General features: G+C 39.1%; 2 protein-coding genes across 2 annotated transcripts; both read right to left on the bottom strand.

Moving 5' to 3' along the window:
- Positions 1-4156: 4156 nt before the first annotated feature.
- LOC139448043 (monocarboxylate transporter 12-like) lies at positions 4157-10510 on the bottom strand. The gene is made up of 5 exons (XM_071229546.1): positions 10225-10510; positions 8468-8611; positions 7645-7791; positions 5116-6237; positions 4157-4802 (listed from the first exon to the last, which is right to left on the bottom strand). The coding sequence occupies exons 1-5, from the start codon at positions 10508-10510 to the stop codon at positions 4612-4614; spliced, it is 1890 nt and encodes a 629-aa protein (XP_071085647.1). The 3' UTR covers positions 4157-4611.
- A 2253-nt stretch (positions 10511-12763) lies between these two features.
- On the bottom strand, positions 12764-17974 carry LOC139448487 (monocarboxylate transporter 5-like). The gene is made up of 5 exons (XM_071230035.1): positions 17674-17974; positions 17319-17462; positions 16604-16750; positions 15017-16138; positions 12764-12942 (listed from the first exon to the last, which is right to left on the bottom strand). The coding sequence occupies exons 1-5, from the start codon at positions 17972-17974 to the stop codon at positions 12764-12766; spliced, it is 1893 nt and encodes a 630-aa protein (XP_071086136.1).
- Positions 17975-18030: the final 56 nt, after the last annotated feature.

Here is an 18030-nt window from a genome sequence, read left to right as displayed (position 1 = left end):
TCGGACAAGGGCTCTACATCGTACGTTTTCTCTGCTGATGTTAACGCTTACCTTTGCACCTTCACTATCAAGGAGGTTGATGTGTACAACATTCACGCTGTTATCAGTATAGGTGTGCGCGTTCATTGGTGAAGTAGCTAATGGTTTCATCATGTACGCATCATGCACAGCTCTCTCGGTAATTATATGGCATCACCATAACCGGTTCACCAAGCTAAACTGGTTTGATGTCTGCTGTCTGTGTTTAATGCATATGAATGTCTTATTTTGCAGTGTCCAGTAAGTCATCCTGATGAGGTGAGGTGAAATCGGGTTTAACGTCGCGTTCAAAATTATTGCACTTATTAAGTGACGTGCATATACGTGTGTGCGTGCGTGCGTGCGTGCGTGTGTGAGTGTGTGTGTGTGTGTGTGTGTGTGTGTCCGGCAGCTTGTACCAGTCCGGACTTATGCCAATTTTATGGTGCAAGCCCACTGAGGTACCATGTCGAAGTGTATCATGAATACTCGAATTGGTACACCGAATCTAATCCGATCAGTCCTTGTTTTAGCCCGTTAATGGCAAAGGGTAACAACAAGTACCATCGTTTAACGTATTTTGGTATGACTCGGCAGAGGATCGAACCCCCGACCTTGCCCTCTTCGGGCAGATGCTCTACCACTAGACCAAGGAGACGGTCTCATCCTGATAAGGCAATGTTAGCTATATGAAATAGATCCTTATACTTGTGGATAGTTCAGATTAGGTACGGCTATATATGTGGTTTGTCCTGGATTGTCTGCATCACACTGCCTTCATGTTGGATTGGATTTGCACATGATGGTCATCATTCGCCTTGATCAAGAAAGCATCGACTCTAATGTATCTACTACCTATCTACATTTATCTACTACCTATCTACGTGTATCTACTACATACATGCATGCGAATATGCTTGTCGTAGGAGGCGACTAACGGGATCGGGTGGTCAGACTCGCTGACTTGATCCCAATTGCGTGGGTCGATGCTCATTATGTCAATCACTGGATTGTCTGGTCCAGACCGTCTTCCCGAGGCAAGAGAGTTAATTGACTTAAAAAGTCCAGTTTCCACCCTTGCCAAACTAGGCTGGTATTATGGAGTAACATTTAGGCTGGACATAACGAGTCTATGCATAGTCCAATGAAATCGCGCAACGAAATCGAAATACGGTTCGTAAACTGTGGTGCAGATTTCGGTCGATTGCAGGATTTGCAAAGCATGTGCACCGCCAACTCGTTGTCAAGAGATATTTTCCAAATCTTTTCATGTTTTTCATCAAGGTGCTCACGAGATTTGATGTATTTCGCGATGTACATGTAAGACGATCAGATTGTCTTGACCGGGCGCCGCTGTTTTGTTTGAAGCAAATGCAAGTGATACGAGAGGTGGAATCTGATTGGTCCATAGGAGAGGCATAGAAGGGACATAACTCGGAATAGCCACTGGTGGCGCTACAATCGAGCCCAGGAATTCCAGCCTAGTTCGACAAGGGTGGAAACTGGACTTTCAAAGTCAGTTAACTCTCTTGCCTGGGGAAGATGGGTCCAGATCCGATTATTTACAGACCGCCGTCATATAGCTGAAATATTGCTGAGTGCGACGTTAAACAACAAACAGACAAACTACATGCAGCTATCTACTTATGTATGAGTAGATATGTTCGTATATATGGCAATCCCTTTTCACATTTATTGCAAAATTACTGATATCTTCAATTGCTTGAAATATATCTGAGATACAGATTGAACGTCAGGGTACCGTTCAATCTAACGTCGATAAACCCGTTGACGGCCGCTACTGCAGTCCAGGATTCATCTTTGAAGAGGTCTGATCCCCAGTCAAGTAACCTCAGCCTCAGATGTTGTCTTGTAGTTCGGTGATATAGCAGAAACAATGGACGTACAGCTAGCCGTGGTCGATGGTATGCTCTTGTAATCGATTCCCCAAAGTCATTGCACTGATCGGACGTAAGGCTGGTGCTGTTGCGGAGTATAAAACATCTGAAACCGACTTCGCAGGTGGATCAGATGGATATGGTTATCTTACCGACGTGATGTTACTAGGGGACGTCCTGAACTTGGTCGGTACCTGGCGTTTAAAATCTGTTGGCACAGGCATTAGTGACTGTATGGTTTTTCGATGAACACCAAACCGACTAGCAACAACGTGTTGTGCAATCACCGGTTTCAAACATTCCAATTGCACCCCGCTGCTCATTTGCAGATAGAGGCTGCATAACTTTAACGAGATTTCGGGGCAAATAAAGTTGCTTCTTTCAGACTGTCGGTTGCACAAACAAACTGTCAGCATGTCAAAATAATGTGCACGTATGGCTTGATCATGACAGTCTGCAAACATCTTTTAATTTGAAAGTTATTAAGGTACCTGCATGTATACTGATATATCAAACAAATTTGAAACGGTTGCCTGACCCTCTTGAATACACATATATGGAATTTCCCTTTTTACGCACTGTCTAGAACTCTTCGCATTGGCACATCAGGTGGATACTTTACTTCAAAATCAATAATGTTTGTCTGTCAAACTTTGAGGGCAACATAAACAAAACATCCTGATGAATAAACTTAAAGTATTTTTTATCGCATTGCGATTATCAGACTTTACTTGTGTCGTCTGTCCCTGCATAATGATCAATAGAGTTGCTTTCTTCATACCCACACTGTACGTCTTTACTATGAACAGTAAAAAATACCTTCAGCAAAAGGTTTCAATCCACGTAGATTGTTGTGTCTGTTACAGACATAACTAATAGTAGTATACCGAATAGTCAATATACCCATAGTCAGTAGAAGTATGAAATATGCGGTTGTTTTTTTCGTATAAATAACGAACTTTCTACATATTATAGGCTATGCACGTGTATACAGAATAGATTGTTCTATCGGGATACCGATTTACGAATTCGAATATCAATCAAATAAAAGATCTATAAAAGCTTTAAAAGAAATCGATATCAAATCTTAGAAGCCAACATTGAATGCCAAAATTCAAACAAGAGCTATAAACTTCCAACTGACAAAACAAAATAGCAACTGTCATTGCAACTTATATGATAGTTATTTACTACAGACCCTAAATCTTTGCATAACTAACTTGTCCCGTCTTCAAATCGAAACTTGAAAAGAAAATTCGAGATGGAAGAAAGTTCCATGACACAATACAACAACATATATACATATTGTTCTACCCACACCCTGTTTAATGAGGTATATTTTTCGGTTGAAATGATAACGCCAAATGTGCTATATATTCCCTGCTTCGAATGAATGACAAAAAGGACAAAAATAAGTAACTTTTGTTCAAATCTCCGTATTTTGTGTAAATCGAAAACTTTATGAATATCCTTTGCCTAGGTATGATTTTATTGTTATATTTGAATAACATACATTCCTGCGTTTGGAAATATTATTGGATAATGTTGGCTTTCAGATCAATCGGAACCATACTTCGTTTTGTTGGTAATATAAGATTAATTTCTTGATAATGTGTTTGTTGAATATTAACTCACACGACTACAGCGAACTGGAGTTATTCGTGCTTATCATTCCTGGATAACTTGTTAACCTCCTTACCCAAGCGAACTTGTAAAACACTAACCATTGCCAAAAGCACCGCAACGGGATATTGGGGAACGTACACAGCGTTGTGTTTTGAATTTTATAAACAAAAATGTTGGACTGTAGACTTGAATTACATGTACTTTTGCTTGTACGTATGCATTTTACCCATTACATCTTTCTCTTCAGTAACTGTCGAACGACATTCTGTGTCTAGTTATATTGAATTCTATGTATATATTGTCAAATCATCTCGTCATCATTAGCTATCCCTTCATCGTCCTCGTCGATGTTATGAACTCAACGCTGGACACAATTCTGTCAAAACCCTTCATCTTGGTTCTTATCGAATCAAAGAATACTCCTTTGAGAGAGAGAGAGAGAGAGAGAGAGAGAGAGAGAGAGAGAGAGAGAGAGAGAGAGAGAGACAGACAGACAGACAGACAGACAGAAAGAAAAAAACCGATCAGTTATTGATTGAACTTTGACATCATATAGATTATGAACAGTGAAAGCCTTATTGCATCTTCCCTCATCGTGTTCCTAATGACCGGCTTCAAGAAATTTTGTTTGTTGAACATGTCCAAGTATTTTACGCACCTGCATCCAAAGCCACACTCTTCTAAAGGCGTTATAACAGGAACATACAGCATGTTTTATGAAAACACAATGCATTTTTAACCATTTTGTATTATTTCACAAAACAAACAACGTAACAGACAAATGTGGAATAACAATTGGTTGTCGCATCCCACAGATTATATTTCTAAAGGTCTTACTTTTTCACCTCTGATAAGCAGGATCATGTAGACATTTACGGATGTCGATATTGCGATCTGAAGAAAACAATTGTTGTTACAGTAGATGCAGCGAGTGTTCAATCATCTCCCTTAATTTCACCAATTCAGGGTCCAAAAGACCTAAAACAATCAAACACTAACAACAGGTCAATGTTCATACTTCTGGACGTCCAATTTAAAAGTAAAACTTCTTGAAAAGATAAATGTCCCATTACAATTCCGTTGTTAGCTGCAATGGTTTGATTTCCTCCTCATTTTCATTTAATGTTTCTTCTTTCAGGTGTCTTGAGACGCGTCTGGTTAGTAGTGGTACACACAACAGAATGATTGCTGATGCATATGCACATGCACCAAGATAGTTGAAGCCTGCAGTATATGAACCAGTGTAATCTGTAAGACTACCTGAAAGAAGAAAATACAATGCATCATATTGTTCAGGATCATTAACAGGATCATTGATCTCCTTTATCTCGGTGTGTCCTTAAAGACGATTTAAATTTATGGTCTTGGTATAATTCTTATTGCTTCTCTCAAACTACGGATTACACGATACATTTTCATGCTTAAGGACTTCGAGTTACAAGGCGTCACTGTGTCTACACAAAGAATGCAAGTTATCATTAATTCATTCTTTGTTAATCTAATGTGACTACAAATTCTGCAAGTTGTATACATATGAAATCCTTGTACACCACATGGGGCCTGTTGTACTTACCTACGATAGGGTGCGTTATGGCCATGGAAACACCATGGAAAAGAGATACAAAGCCAAGTGTTTTCGACATGTACTGCAATCCGAGGAGGTCTACAATTGCGACAGGAATCAGGCAAAAGTAGGAGCTCGCGAACATCCCGTACACTACAGAATATATCAGCAATGTGACATAAGAATTGAAAAAAAATGTGAGATGAGTAATAGTCCCAGTAATAATAAGACCAATCGCCATAATCGTTGTAACTCGCATAATTTTCGAGTCTGCCAAGAAACCATAGACAAATCTGCTAAAGAAATCTATTGCTCCAGATATGAGTAGAAATATTGCAGCGTCACTCTGACTGATGTCTTTGTCTTTCGCCAACGCAGGCAAATATACCGGCACAAGGCCTATGGTTATTCCAAAGAAAGAATACAAAATAACCATTAAGAACACTGGCTGCTTGAACAACGAAAACTCCAATGTTGAAAGCACTTTCTTCATGTAAAATATCGCATTCTTGTTAGTGACAGTATCCTTCTCACTATTTTCATCACCTTTTGGAAAAGCTTCATCTTCATCTTCTACACTTAACACTGACACTGACCCCAGCTCGGCATTGCTTGCATACACATTGAAGCTTGTTTGACTCGTCCCTGACAGTGGTCTGCTGATTCTTCTTACGAGTGTAGGCGAATCAGGTACACCTGTATTGAGGAGCGAATACCCTTGAAGGGGAGACCTTCCCATCATTTCCAAGGTAATAGAACTTACACTTTGAGACTTTTCAGGATTTAATTTTCCATAATGTTTCGTATCAGCTCTCAATGAACGCCGATTTAGTTTGGTATCTGCTGCGTGTTCGTTTTCTTTTGTGTTTGCTGTTGTCTTCATTTTTCTGTACGACTCCAGTGGGCGGTTCACCAGTCCACCAACCCACATGTTCATTGTTATTCCTGTGAGTATTATCATACTGCCCTGTAACCCATACTCGTCTAAAAGGTATCGTATCAAAGGGGGGAACACGCTGCTGCCAAAACTGATGCCGGACATAGCTATTGATATAGCAAGTCCTCGTCGTTTGTTGAAGTAGTGCCCAATAAGAACAATAGCTGGGTCATAGATCATGGAGTATCCCACACCTGTGTATATAAACATGTATCATTAGAGCAAATGAAGTGGATAAGAGTAGGAGCAAATATAAGCACAGTGAATATAAGCAGTGAATATGAGCTTTTTTTGTTTGTTTCACCTACATCGGCGGAGACGCGAATAGTGGGATCGACACGTCTTACAAATGTGGGCATTCCTTCTGAAATCGTCCGCATTAATACATTTCAGGACAAAAAAACCCATTGTAACTGACCAATGTCATTTTAGAAATAACGGAATATATATCTTAGGTGGAAGATTAGTGACTGTGTGTTATTGTTGTAACTTTAACTATTAATCCCCAACCTACTACATATGTTCTGTACCATATTCATTGCAGTAAAACAAAGAAGCTGCTATCCATAAATTGTGTCCACTTTGTCATCCGTCAACTTCTAAAAAATGCCTTTCACACAAGTATTATCCTTTTACATACATGTACGATGTAATCGTTCGGAAAAAGCTGTTTTCGGATTAAATGGGTGCGGGACTTACGATGTTTTATTGCAAGAGAGTGTGCGGATGCATTAACCTCTTAGCCACTGATCCCGTCGGAGAGTAACTTATGTGCGAATAATTTTATCAGTTAGTTAAAGGAAAATACTATAAGTAATCTTTCCATTTCACCTGCCGACCTCTGGTTACATGTGATCATATAAACTTTTGTTTGCAAGTGTATATATTTTGTTATTTGTAAACAACTTCCATTGTTTGTTGGCTGTTCGGTCATAAAATGTGAATTGGGTTTTGTAACAACATTTCATGTACGAGTACATCATTCCTCTCCACTGAATGTGGGCGAGAAGCTCAGATTGATGTAAAAGGTGGCAGAATAAATTTGTTTGTCGTTATTGTCGGTAGCAGTAACTGTCGAAGTAACTGTGTGAAGTACTGTTGTGTTTAGAGTTATATACCGCTGCGTTTTGACAACATGACCGAACGGAAGCATTCAACAGTATCAAAATTCAAGGTATTGGTGATGCTTTATCTCTAATTCTGAGCCATGTTATTTGTCAACGTATTTGTCCCATGGTATTGCCTTGATATATTGCAAACCTACCACTAATGTATTAATTATTCATTGATCTTGAGTGGACATTTACTGATTCTGAGTTTAATTTGGGAAATCACCCAGTAACACAAGGTCGTAGAAATGAATCTTGGGTCGGCTTATCTATTCAATGACACAGCCAATTGTGTCCCAAAAATATTATGCATGTGATGACATTAACCATTTCTCTATGAAGCACATATGATTTGGCATCTGTTTGTTGTTTAAGTAAGTACACAGCGATATTCCAACAGTATAACGGTTGTTTTAAAACAATCGATACTGGAACAGACAAACCCGTATTATGTGCGCACGATGACAAGCAGTCAACTCAATTTAGCCTTACCGATTAACACACTGTGTGTACAAACCAGGTACGTAATACTTGTAGGGAAGATAGCCATTACCATGGCAACGGTAGATATGGTTGCTCCCAGCATCACTGTCTTCCTGACACCAAGAAGGTCTACCAGGACATGCATGGATATGAGCGCTGGAACAGGAAACCGGATTATGTGGATGCTTTCAATACCTATGCGGATATCCACTACGATACACATACAGGTGTAGCCTAAATGACACATGTGACCAGCATAACATGACATAATACATATCACCATTTGACTTCTCTTATTTTAAAACTGCGGTATCTTAGGACTATTAGAAAACAGTTTATAAGCTTCGATTGATATTCATTACAGAGATACATTACTTCAAACATTTCTTTTTCTGCTAAGTCCCATTTTCAGACTTATAACTGTTTATCCAACGATAGCAGTTTTTAGATACCATGTCTTATTAATCGAAAGTAAGCATTTATACTGATATGGTTTGAAATAATGTTTTATTACATTACGAACTAAAGAGAGAAAAATAAAATAGTTTTGTAGAGTGAGCACACAAGGTGATTTTCACGGAATTACGTTGACGTCAAAAGTTTTCTTTAAGACGTTACAGCATATAAGTACTAATAGCACCCAATAGGTGCCTTTTTCTCCTGCCGGGTCACATATGATTGTACTTATCTCACTTAATAAACATTCATGATTCGTGAACCCGGGCATTAATGTATCGTCACGTTGAACAGTACATTTCGGATCAACGGTTCCACTGTACGTGCCAGTATGTTATAGCTGTGTACACAGTATAGTATGGACATGTATACTTACAAGACAGGCTATAAACACCAGCCATGACGCCCATCAGTAGCGTCGTTTTGGTGGCTGATGCTTCAAAAATCTTCAAGTATTCCACGAAAAGGATGGCAATCCCTCGACCATAGCCAGTCAGAATAATGACGTTGAGAAGACATCCTGAAAAGGGGTATAAGTTGCTCAAACTGATGTCATTGATGTCACTGAGAACAAATACTCTTCACTATGTTTGGTCTTAGGCCCCAGTTATTTCGGTCATTCATGAGGTAAAGCACAAGTGACGTTGGTAAAGATATTTACCTATTCGCGGATGTACGGATGCGGAGCTGACAAACAAAAGCTCTTAATCAGCGCGAATTCGCTACGAACTTGAGTTCATAGGATGCAAAGACTACTATGCTCTTTGCCTCCTACAAGGATGAAATAAAACTCACAATTTGTTAATATATATAAAACCTCGGTACTATTACACATCATTGCGGTCAAACTGACCAGAGAATGTGTATGTCATCAGGCTACGGCACCGTGTGTCAGTTGAAGGTTAATAGTGATACATTTTCTTTGTAAAACCAATGAACACACACGTGGCGCTGGCAAATGCCACACTCAACTGGAATCTGGACTTCGAACCTAAGATGAGAGGACGCAGTTCCGTACAGCGTATTACGATACCTTAGACTACTTTGTCATCCTTGCCTTCCACAAAGATAAAAATATTATTTCCGAACATAAACCCTTCTAGTAATTATTTTCACCCTTATGCCAAGACGCATATATCAAGGGGTGGGGACAATAACTATTAGCGTGGGTACATAAGGCCATGGTCCTATTACACACAATTGCTGTCAACATTACCAGTGCATGTGTATGACATCAGGAATCTTTAATGGGTATTGAACAGACATACCAATGTTGGTCAATCCTGAGAGACACTGCAATAGAGGTCTATGAAAGCTATTTAGAAGTGATACACATAAGGAAGAGAATATATTAGCAATAGACAATGGAAGCCAACACTTTACAGTGATTAGTGCTGATAGTATGGAAGCCAGTATTTAAATTATCATAGATAAGTAATAGGCAATGGACACAGGGCAAACAGGAGGCCGGGGGTAATTAGCACAGAACGGCGAAAGAATTGACATAGAAATGCCAGCCACGAACCGTGACCAGGGGATTTATCTACCTAAAGTACTCACGGAAATGAAAAGAAACCTGTTTTTTTTACCTCAGATCTTAAATAAATGCAGTTAATATACAAAGTATGTAAATATTCAAACAACTAAATTAGTACTAATTGGGCCGTGGCACCAATACAGCGTATCAAATGATTTTATGCCTTTTTACACGTAAAAGTGTGTAAAAATGTGAATAAAACAAACTATTGTGAAACTGGGCATAACCAGGTGTAAGTAAATCAAGGTGACCTATGACACCTTGACGACAGGTGAGAACAGGTGCATAATGCCTATAGTCTCTTTCTGCTATGTCAATTTGGACACGTAACACTTTGTGTCGATTTCCGTGAGTACTTTAGTGCTTGGATCTTTGTCGGTGCTAATTACCTAGCTGGCTTCCATTTTCTCATTGCTGGTGAAGAAGTAAGAATGTACTCCGAAACGTTGTGTTCCTCATAATAAAAAAGCTGACATCCATACGTTCTCTGCCTTAATGCCATAGAGGTTCCCATAAAACAAAACAAAAGCCAATATTTACACCATCTTGGGTGAAGAATATTACCATAGGCAAGACATATGCAAGTAACTATATACCCGCTAGTATCATCCACGCCCAGCCTCGATCTATGGGGAGATGACTGTCATCAGTTCCATCCGTCTGGACATCCGTAGTTTTTGAAATAGGCGTCTCCACGTGTCCCGATTCACCGACGTTGCGTTGGTGTATCTTAGCGAGCCTGTTCCGGACAAACGCTTCCTCTTCTTCATTGCTGTTTGCTCCACTAATATCGATGCTAAAATCCTCAACCTCGTCTCCGAGGCGTTTAGGGCCGACTGCAGTCCCACACCGGTCCGTTGGCAACTCTTCATCAGAATCCATTTGGTCAAGTGGTCTGTGTCGTACGTATTCACTGCTCGTGTTACCTCTCACCTTTGTACCTTCACTATCAATGAGGCCAAAATGTACGGCATTCATCCTGTTATCAGTACATGCTTGTTCACTGAGGAAACACAAAGAATGTGACCGCGTGTTAGTCACATTAGAACACTTACAGTGTTTAAGAGATATACGACGAGTGGGAGTTGGTTATCGTACATAAAACACTGCAGGGTGAATAAACCATGCGGGGTGCAGCCCCGAGAAGTGTTTTCTCCCTGTAGTGTTTTATTGTACGATAAACAAGGACCACTAGTCGTTTGTGTCTTATATGAGATACCTACATTTTGTACAGCCTCTTTATGTAATAGGATAAAATGTACAAGCTCTAAAAATATTTACCCAAATTTAAAAAACGACGCCTCCCTGAATATAATCCGAACTCGGAAATATTGGACAAATCCATTCACAGGTGGGTTAGGTTTGGTATTTCCCGAATATTCGCACAATCCTCAAGTCGATTATCTTTACCTTTTCTCCTGAAACCGATTGTCGCATATATCTCTCCATCTACATTGATAGGGCAGAATGTTTTTGACACTTTCCTCTAAAAAATAACGTCGTCAACTAAATGACGTCCACTAAACGACGTTATCTATATGTATAATTACAAAGCTGAACTGATTTGAGTGTCTGCTGTCTACGTTCAATGCCTATGAATATCTTATGATGGAGTGTCCAGTAAGTCATCCATATAAGCCAAGGATAGCTAGGTGAAATAGATTTCATACTTTCCTCGTGGATAGTACAGGCATTCACGTAGTTAACAGTGTCATAATTTAAAAAAGAAATTGTTGTTGTTTAACGCCGCACTCAGCAATGTTCCAGCTATTTACTAGCGTTGTATCATCAATGGATCTATTTTAAGTGTAATATGTGAATGTATTTATTCATTATCCCAAAGTACATTTGAGCTTCATCAGCACAAGGTTTCAGCTTATTGTTAAACACATTCACAAATAAACAGTCAAAAGCTTCAAAGACCTTTCCATATTCCTAAGAAGTAGTTGTCGATTTTACGATTCCGATTATGAGCTTGTGTTTATCTCAAAAATGTTTTAAAAAATCCACAAGGTGCCAGTCAAAATAGGGAATCGCATCAGACATAATTTTTATACTTATACGTCAAATTTGGAAATGTCCTCCACATGTCTACCATAAAACCTGAAAGCTTTACTGAGACCTTGAAAGAAACAAACGTAAACATCATTATCATTATATGTGCACAAGCGAATTAATTCGCAACAATTCTTTATCACGAAACTTATTATAAACCTGATACTAGCTGGAATGAATGAATTCCGGGACCTGTTTGTTTTCAACATCAGCAAATGTTTTCGGCGTTTTCGGAAGAAGTTGATACTCTGAAAGTAATTTTTTATCGCTTTATCTTTATTTGCTCCATTAACTATTTGCGACTCATTACAACTGTCTGAATGACCGTTTAAATACACATACATGCTTATCTTTGGCTGTTAACAGTCCTTAACTTTCAACAGTTTGTTATATCGGAGGGTTGGAAGGACATTTTTTTTCTTTGAGAAATGAGACCATGGGGGAGTATGGAAAGGCAAGTGACCTTTAATCTATTCGTGGCTCCTTAATAATGTGGGTAGATGGCCTTGCTATATAAGAAACATTACATGCACATACCTGGCTCCGTACTATAGCCTCCATTGACATTTCAGCGATTTTCAATTCTGACAGGTCCGTTAAAGCAATATGACCTTGCTTTATCCAATTTTGTGCACACTAGTATAACGTCATCCATTATTGATGATAATGTATCACAAACTGATACAAACACATCACTTAAACAATAGGCTGCCTTAAGTGATGGTTCATTTTAGAGTTGACATTTCATACGTTTTTGTCTTCATTTTATTTTATCAATGACACAGAATAATGTATAGAATACTCTATTATGGAGTTTACTACACCATTCATTCTTCAGAGACAGCTAATACATAACACTGGGCATATTTATGGGTTTCCCGATGGCATATGAATACATAAATAGTGGTATTATTTGAAATATACATATTATAATTCATAAAATGCCAGTTTGACAAATTTAGATATAAGCATAACACTCGCACATAATATAAAGATACGAGTTCAATGCACAGACATGTGACATGTGTCTGTAAAACAGTTTATTCAACGTTTATTGATGCACAAAACGTCCTTGATACATCAGCTGCTTTTCAGTGGTCGGTTTTCTTCAATGTTCTTAGGGGAACTCTGTGACTTCATTCTGTTCGCCTGACGTCTGACGAGCGGTACACAAAGTAGAAATATTGCAGCTATGAAGTTACATATTCCAATGTAGGTAAAACAAAGGTTGTATGAACTGGTCAGGTCACGGATTGTCCCTGTAACAACAATACACAGGACATTAGTGTCACACAACGTTGTCAGATTTGAACAAAGATTTTAAACGTTCCATTTAACAATAGCTAATACAGTCTAACATAACCAGTTGTGATACTAAATAAAATTAAGACGTGGGTCTGTAATTAAACGCCTAACCCAGCAAAATAATTTTAACACTTCTGACTAAAAAATAAATTCGGGTAATAATGACAACATCTTCTGAGAAGAGGCAGTTAATTGTCTCTAAAAGTCCAGTTTCCACCCAAGCTGACCAGTGGCTATAACGAGTTATGTCATTTCTATGTCCCTCATATTGACAGATGGGACTTCACCTCTCAAGACGACCCGATCAAGTTAATCGAAGAAAAGTCTCACATTCCCTGTCTCAGACACCCAGTGCATGTGGAATGTAGCACGTTGAGAGGTGTAGTACACGTTGATTATAAACATGAACAAATCAGAAAGCATCTGCCGACCCACAGACGGTACACGTGCTTTGCAAATTCTGGAGTGGAGCAAACACGACAGTCGCCATGTTATTTACGAACATGATGTCGATTTTGTAATGCGATTTTAATTGCTAATCAAACTTCAAACGTCCAGCCTACTTCAGCAAAGTGGAAACTGGACTGTTATAGTCAGTAATGTCCGTTGTTTCGAGAAGATGCGATGACAAGCAATCAGACACTGTGCCTGACCGTATTTACAACTGAAGTAAGTAGGCCTATAACGGAAATTTGATTTTAGACCGGGATTCCAAACAATGTGGTGAAACAACAGAAATCTACACCAATGTCTGACAATGAAAGCCAGTGATATATGTGGCAAAAACATTTCTGAAGAAATCAATCCTAAAACATAGCATTGGGAAAGTCTTGAAGCACTTGACCTCGGACAGCACGTTGAGGGGATGCTATATCAGATTTACCATTGTCACTCAGACTCGGTTGTGAGCAGACGCATATTGTTTTCTTGGAACCAAACGCTCAAAGACTATATTAAAGACATGATTTAATCATTATGATCCAATTCATCCAACTGAAAAACATCTATGACCTGCCATGGCCAGCACCCACTCCTGACCTTTCCCCCATTAAACACGTCTGGACGTCATTGGCACACGTGTGCGCCAACATCACAATCCACCCACCAGTCTCAGTGAACTCGGTGCAGCTCTCACTGATGAGTGGAACAACACGAGCCAATCTGACATTGGTCGACATCATCAGAAGTTCTGCCTCGAATAATTCGTGTATTTCTGGCCAACAGAGTTGGTTGTTCCCGACATGAGTGCAAAGCGCAAAGTGCAAATTTCGAATTTGACCTCTAACCTCATCAACGACATCGTACGCCACTATCCAACAACAACGAGTAGAACCCACTAGATGTGATCGCTTACCCCTTAATAGATAAGATCATATCAATCCCATTTGCCAATATCATACAGGTGAGAACATATGTCTTGAAGATTCACACTGTTGTCCTCCTATATTTGCATAGTATATAATGAAATTTATTATCCGACATATTTGCAGTTCAAAACAAAATGTTTTAACTTGAATCACTTGCTAATGGCTGCTTGTTGGAATGGGCCAATATTTCTTAAATGACATTCATAATATTTTACCCTTACAGACAATCTTATATAAAGAAACTGACGTCAATCTGTTTTGTTTTTGGATGTAAAAACCTAAAAACTGATGTGAACATTGTAAATTCGAATAGCTTCAGGAAAACTTCTTAGTATTTTATCAGTATCACTAAGAGATTGTAGAGATATTCGGTGACATCGTTCAGCGCAAGAATGCATCGCAAGCCCCACCCACCTTATTATCAGTCAATATATTTCGGAATTATGCATGGTTTGCCAACCAAATTTCATGGAAGCATTTACAAGTTCTCATTAGAGTGTATAGACGGTTCGTGCTTGTGTACAAGCTGTATTCCCCCACGTTTATCAATGTTACTACTATATGTACGTTTAACAGTGCTGTTGAGCTAGTAACTCCGTGAATGCTGATAGTCCATTGCAGCATAACATTAATAACATAAAATACAAAATGAGGATCTTACCCATGATCGGATGCGTCACGGATAGGGCTAAACCGTGGAACACAGCTATAAATCCGAGAACCTTCGCCATGTATTCAAGTCCCATGAAGTCGACAATGGCAACAGGAATAAGGCAGTAATAAAAACTGCCAAAGAGTCCGACAATGACGGAGAATACGACGAGAAGAGCATACGTGTTGAAAAAATAGACAAACTGTGTTGCCATTCCAGATATCAGCATTCCAATAACCATCAAATGATTTACTTTGATGTATTTGAGATCGGCGACGAACCCGACAGCAAGTCTGCTGAAGAAATCCAGAACACACGACAAAGTCAACAAATATGCTGCATCTGTTTGTGAGATGCCCTTTTCATTAGCTAGGGCAGGAAGGTAGACTCCAAACAATCTAAATATTATGCCAAAATGAACAAATGCAACTATCAACAGAAACATTGGTTGCTTAAACAAGGAAAAGTCAAATGCTGATAATGCTCGTTTCACATACATGCCACAACCTTTGGCTTCTTTTGATTCCTGTTCATTGTCAAATGATTCAGCATTAACTTCTGTAATATCCACCATTGACATTGATGTCAAATCTAGGTTACTTGTGTACAATCTAATCTGGCTTTCTGAGAGGGAATCTACTTGTGATTCAATGCTGACAACTGATTCTGGTCTTGTACTTTTGCGGATAATTGCACTTATCTGTCCCTCTGCTCTATTTGATTGACTCGCAAACGAGACAACTGCTTTTCCACCATTTATACTAGTTAGTTCCTTTACAGAACATGCTCGAACCACATCATATTCATTTCCATGTTTTTCATTGCCTTGTGTTTGGTCATGTTTTCGCTCTTCACTCATGACAGATGGGTGTTTTGGTATCCTTTTATGAAAGAAACTTAATGGTCTAAACAAAGCAGCCCCGACCCACATGTTCATTGTCAGCCCTGTTAGGATCAACATGCTTCCTCTGACACCATATTCATCTAATAAGAAACGAACGAGGGGTGGGAAAACGCTGCCCCCAATACTAATTCCAGACATGGCAAATGCTGTGGCAATGCCTCTTCTCTTCTTGAAGTACTTTCCGATCAATACCAATGCTGGAGGATGAATCATGGAATGCCCTATACCTGAAAGTAAATTATTCATTATCATATATCATTAATGTTTTGTTCAAGATACTTACAGATTTACATGATTACAATATCCTTCAATACAGCTTACATAGTTATATTAGATATGCCACATCATGCTTCAATCTGAAAATGTCTATGAAGCTTTGTGTCTCTTTCTCATGCCAGAATTCTATACTCGATTTTCCAGTATATTTCTAAATGTTCAAGACTTGGATCACTTTGTTACGCCGTTGTATGACTGAACTATCGTTATAGAGTGTGTTAAACTCATTCAAACCTCCAATAAAATCTTACATTTAGGAATAAGGTGGAGGAGTTAACAGTTTATAAACATATATGTATAGATAATGATCATATAAAGTGACCTAATGTTACAAAATCCCATATGGATGCATTTACTTGAGCCATCAATTATTTTCTGTGCTATTATGGATTCGTGAACACGTATAGATTACGCACCAGTGAGAATACTGTGAGTGCAGATGAGGTATGTAATACTGGTGGCGAAAACTCCTGTCAGCATTCCTACAACTGATATTGTCCCACCAAGAAGTACAGTCTTTCTCTCCCCAAGTAGTTGCAGAATTATGTTCATCGATATGAGAGCTGTTGACATACAGAACATGATTGTGTCAAAATAGGGAAAATTAGTGCACTGTATATATATATATGTAATTATGTACGACCACAAGGGAAAGAATATGTTGTCAGAAGTGATGGAGTGAGTTAGTGAGTGAGTTGGGTTTAACACGGCTTTTAACATTATTCCAGTTATATCACGGCGTGTCAGCTTAATGTGGGAGGAAAGCCCGAAGTGATGCAGGTCTTAGACGTTTACCACTTCAGTGAAACCCACGAGCACGGGTATGGTGCTGACAAACCTAGAAACATAATCGGGGCGAACCGGGATTCGAACCCACAGTCATAGGTTTCTGGCGTGCCTAAGGAAGGTAATTCTGCACAGCGAATCGCGGCGCCTTAGACGACTGGGCCACCCGTGCCCCCCAGAAGTGATGGAATAAGAGAGGGATTATTTTTGTCCATGATATAAAAAGTATCATTGTAACAATATATTTATGGCCATTTTGTATCAGTATACTTCAGTATTCAAGAACACAAGGATGTCTTTCTTTACCAAAATAGTTTACATTTGCACGTACTGTTTAATACTCACAACTTATACTGTACGTTCCTGCCATCACACCCATGAACAAGGTTGTTTTTGTGGCAGATGCCTCGAATTCTTCCAAGTATGCCACAAAGAATATGGCAACGGACCGTCCATATCCAGCCAGTAACATAACATTCAGGAAACTCCCTGGAGAAGGTCAAAATACAAAATGTGGTATCAGTGATTACCAAGGCGTGTTTTTTTCTCATAATTTAATTGTTTTCAAAATGCAAGAAGCAGAAACACATTTAATCCAGAATTCTTAATCTTAAGATTCCATACGCTATAGAATGAGTACTATATCTTATACTCTGTTTCTGTTATCTGGATGGATGTAGAAATATGCACAATCGATCACCTGCTAACACAAACCAAGCCCATCCACGATCGATAGGTACACCATCATCCTCTTGCTCTGGTTGACTGTCATCTGGTAGCTCGCCATTACCACCATCATGCAACATGTTCTGCTTCTCGGCATCTCCCATAGCTACAGTCCCACCTTCTTCTGTAACCGTTCCCAACAAACTGTCTTCCCCATCAACGACCTCTCCCGTCTTCGGTATGAACAATTTTCCGTTGTTTGTATCTGGTGTCATAGCTTGATGTTCGCTTCTGCTAGCTTCGTCCTCTTGACACGTTTTTGAATCTTGTGTCATTTTTACTGTGTCGATAGTATATCGGACCTATATAATTTATGAAACTGCATTTACAC

Source organism: Haliotis cracherodii, unplaced genomic scaffold, assembly GCF_022045235.1.
Source record: "Haliotis cracherodii isolate W230 unplaced genomic scaffold, xgHalCrac1.p SCAF_7, whole genome shotgun sequence".
NCBI classification, from domain to species: Eukaryota; Metazoa; Mollusca; class Gastropoda; order Lepetellida; family Haliotidae; genus Haliotis; species Haliotis cracherodii.
This window is presented reverse-complemented; position numbering and strand designations above follow the sequence as displayed.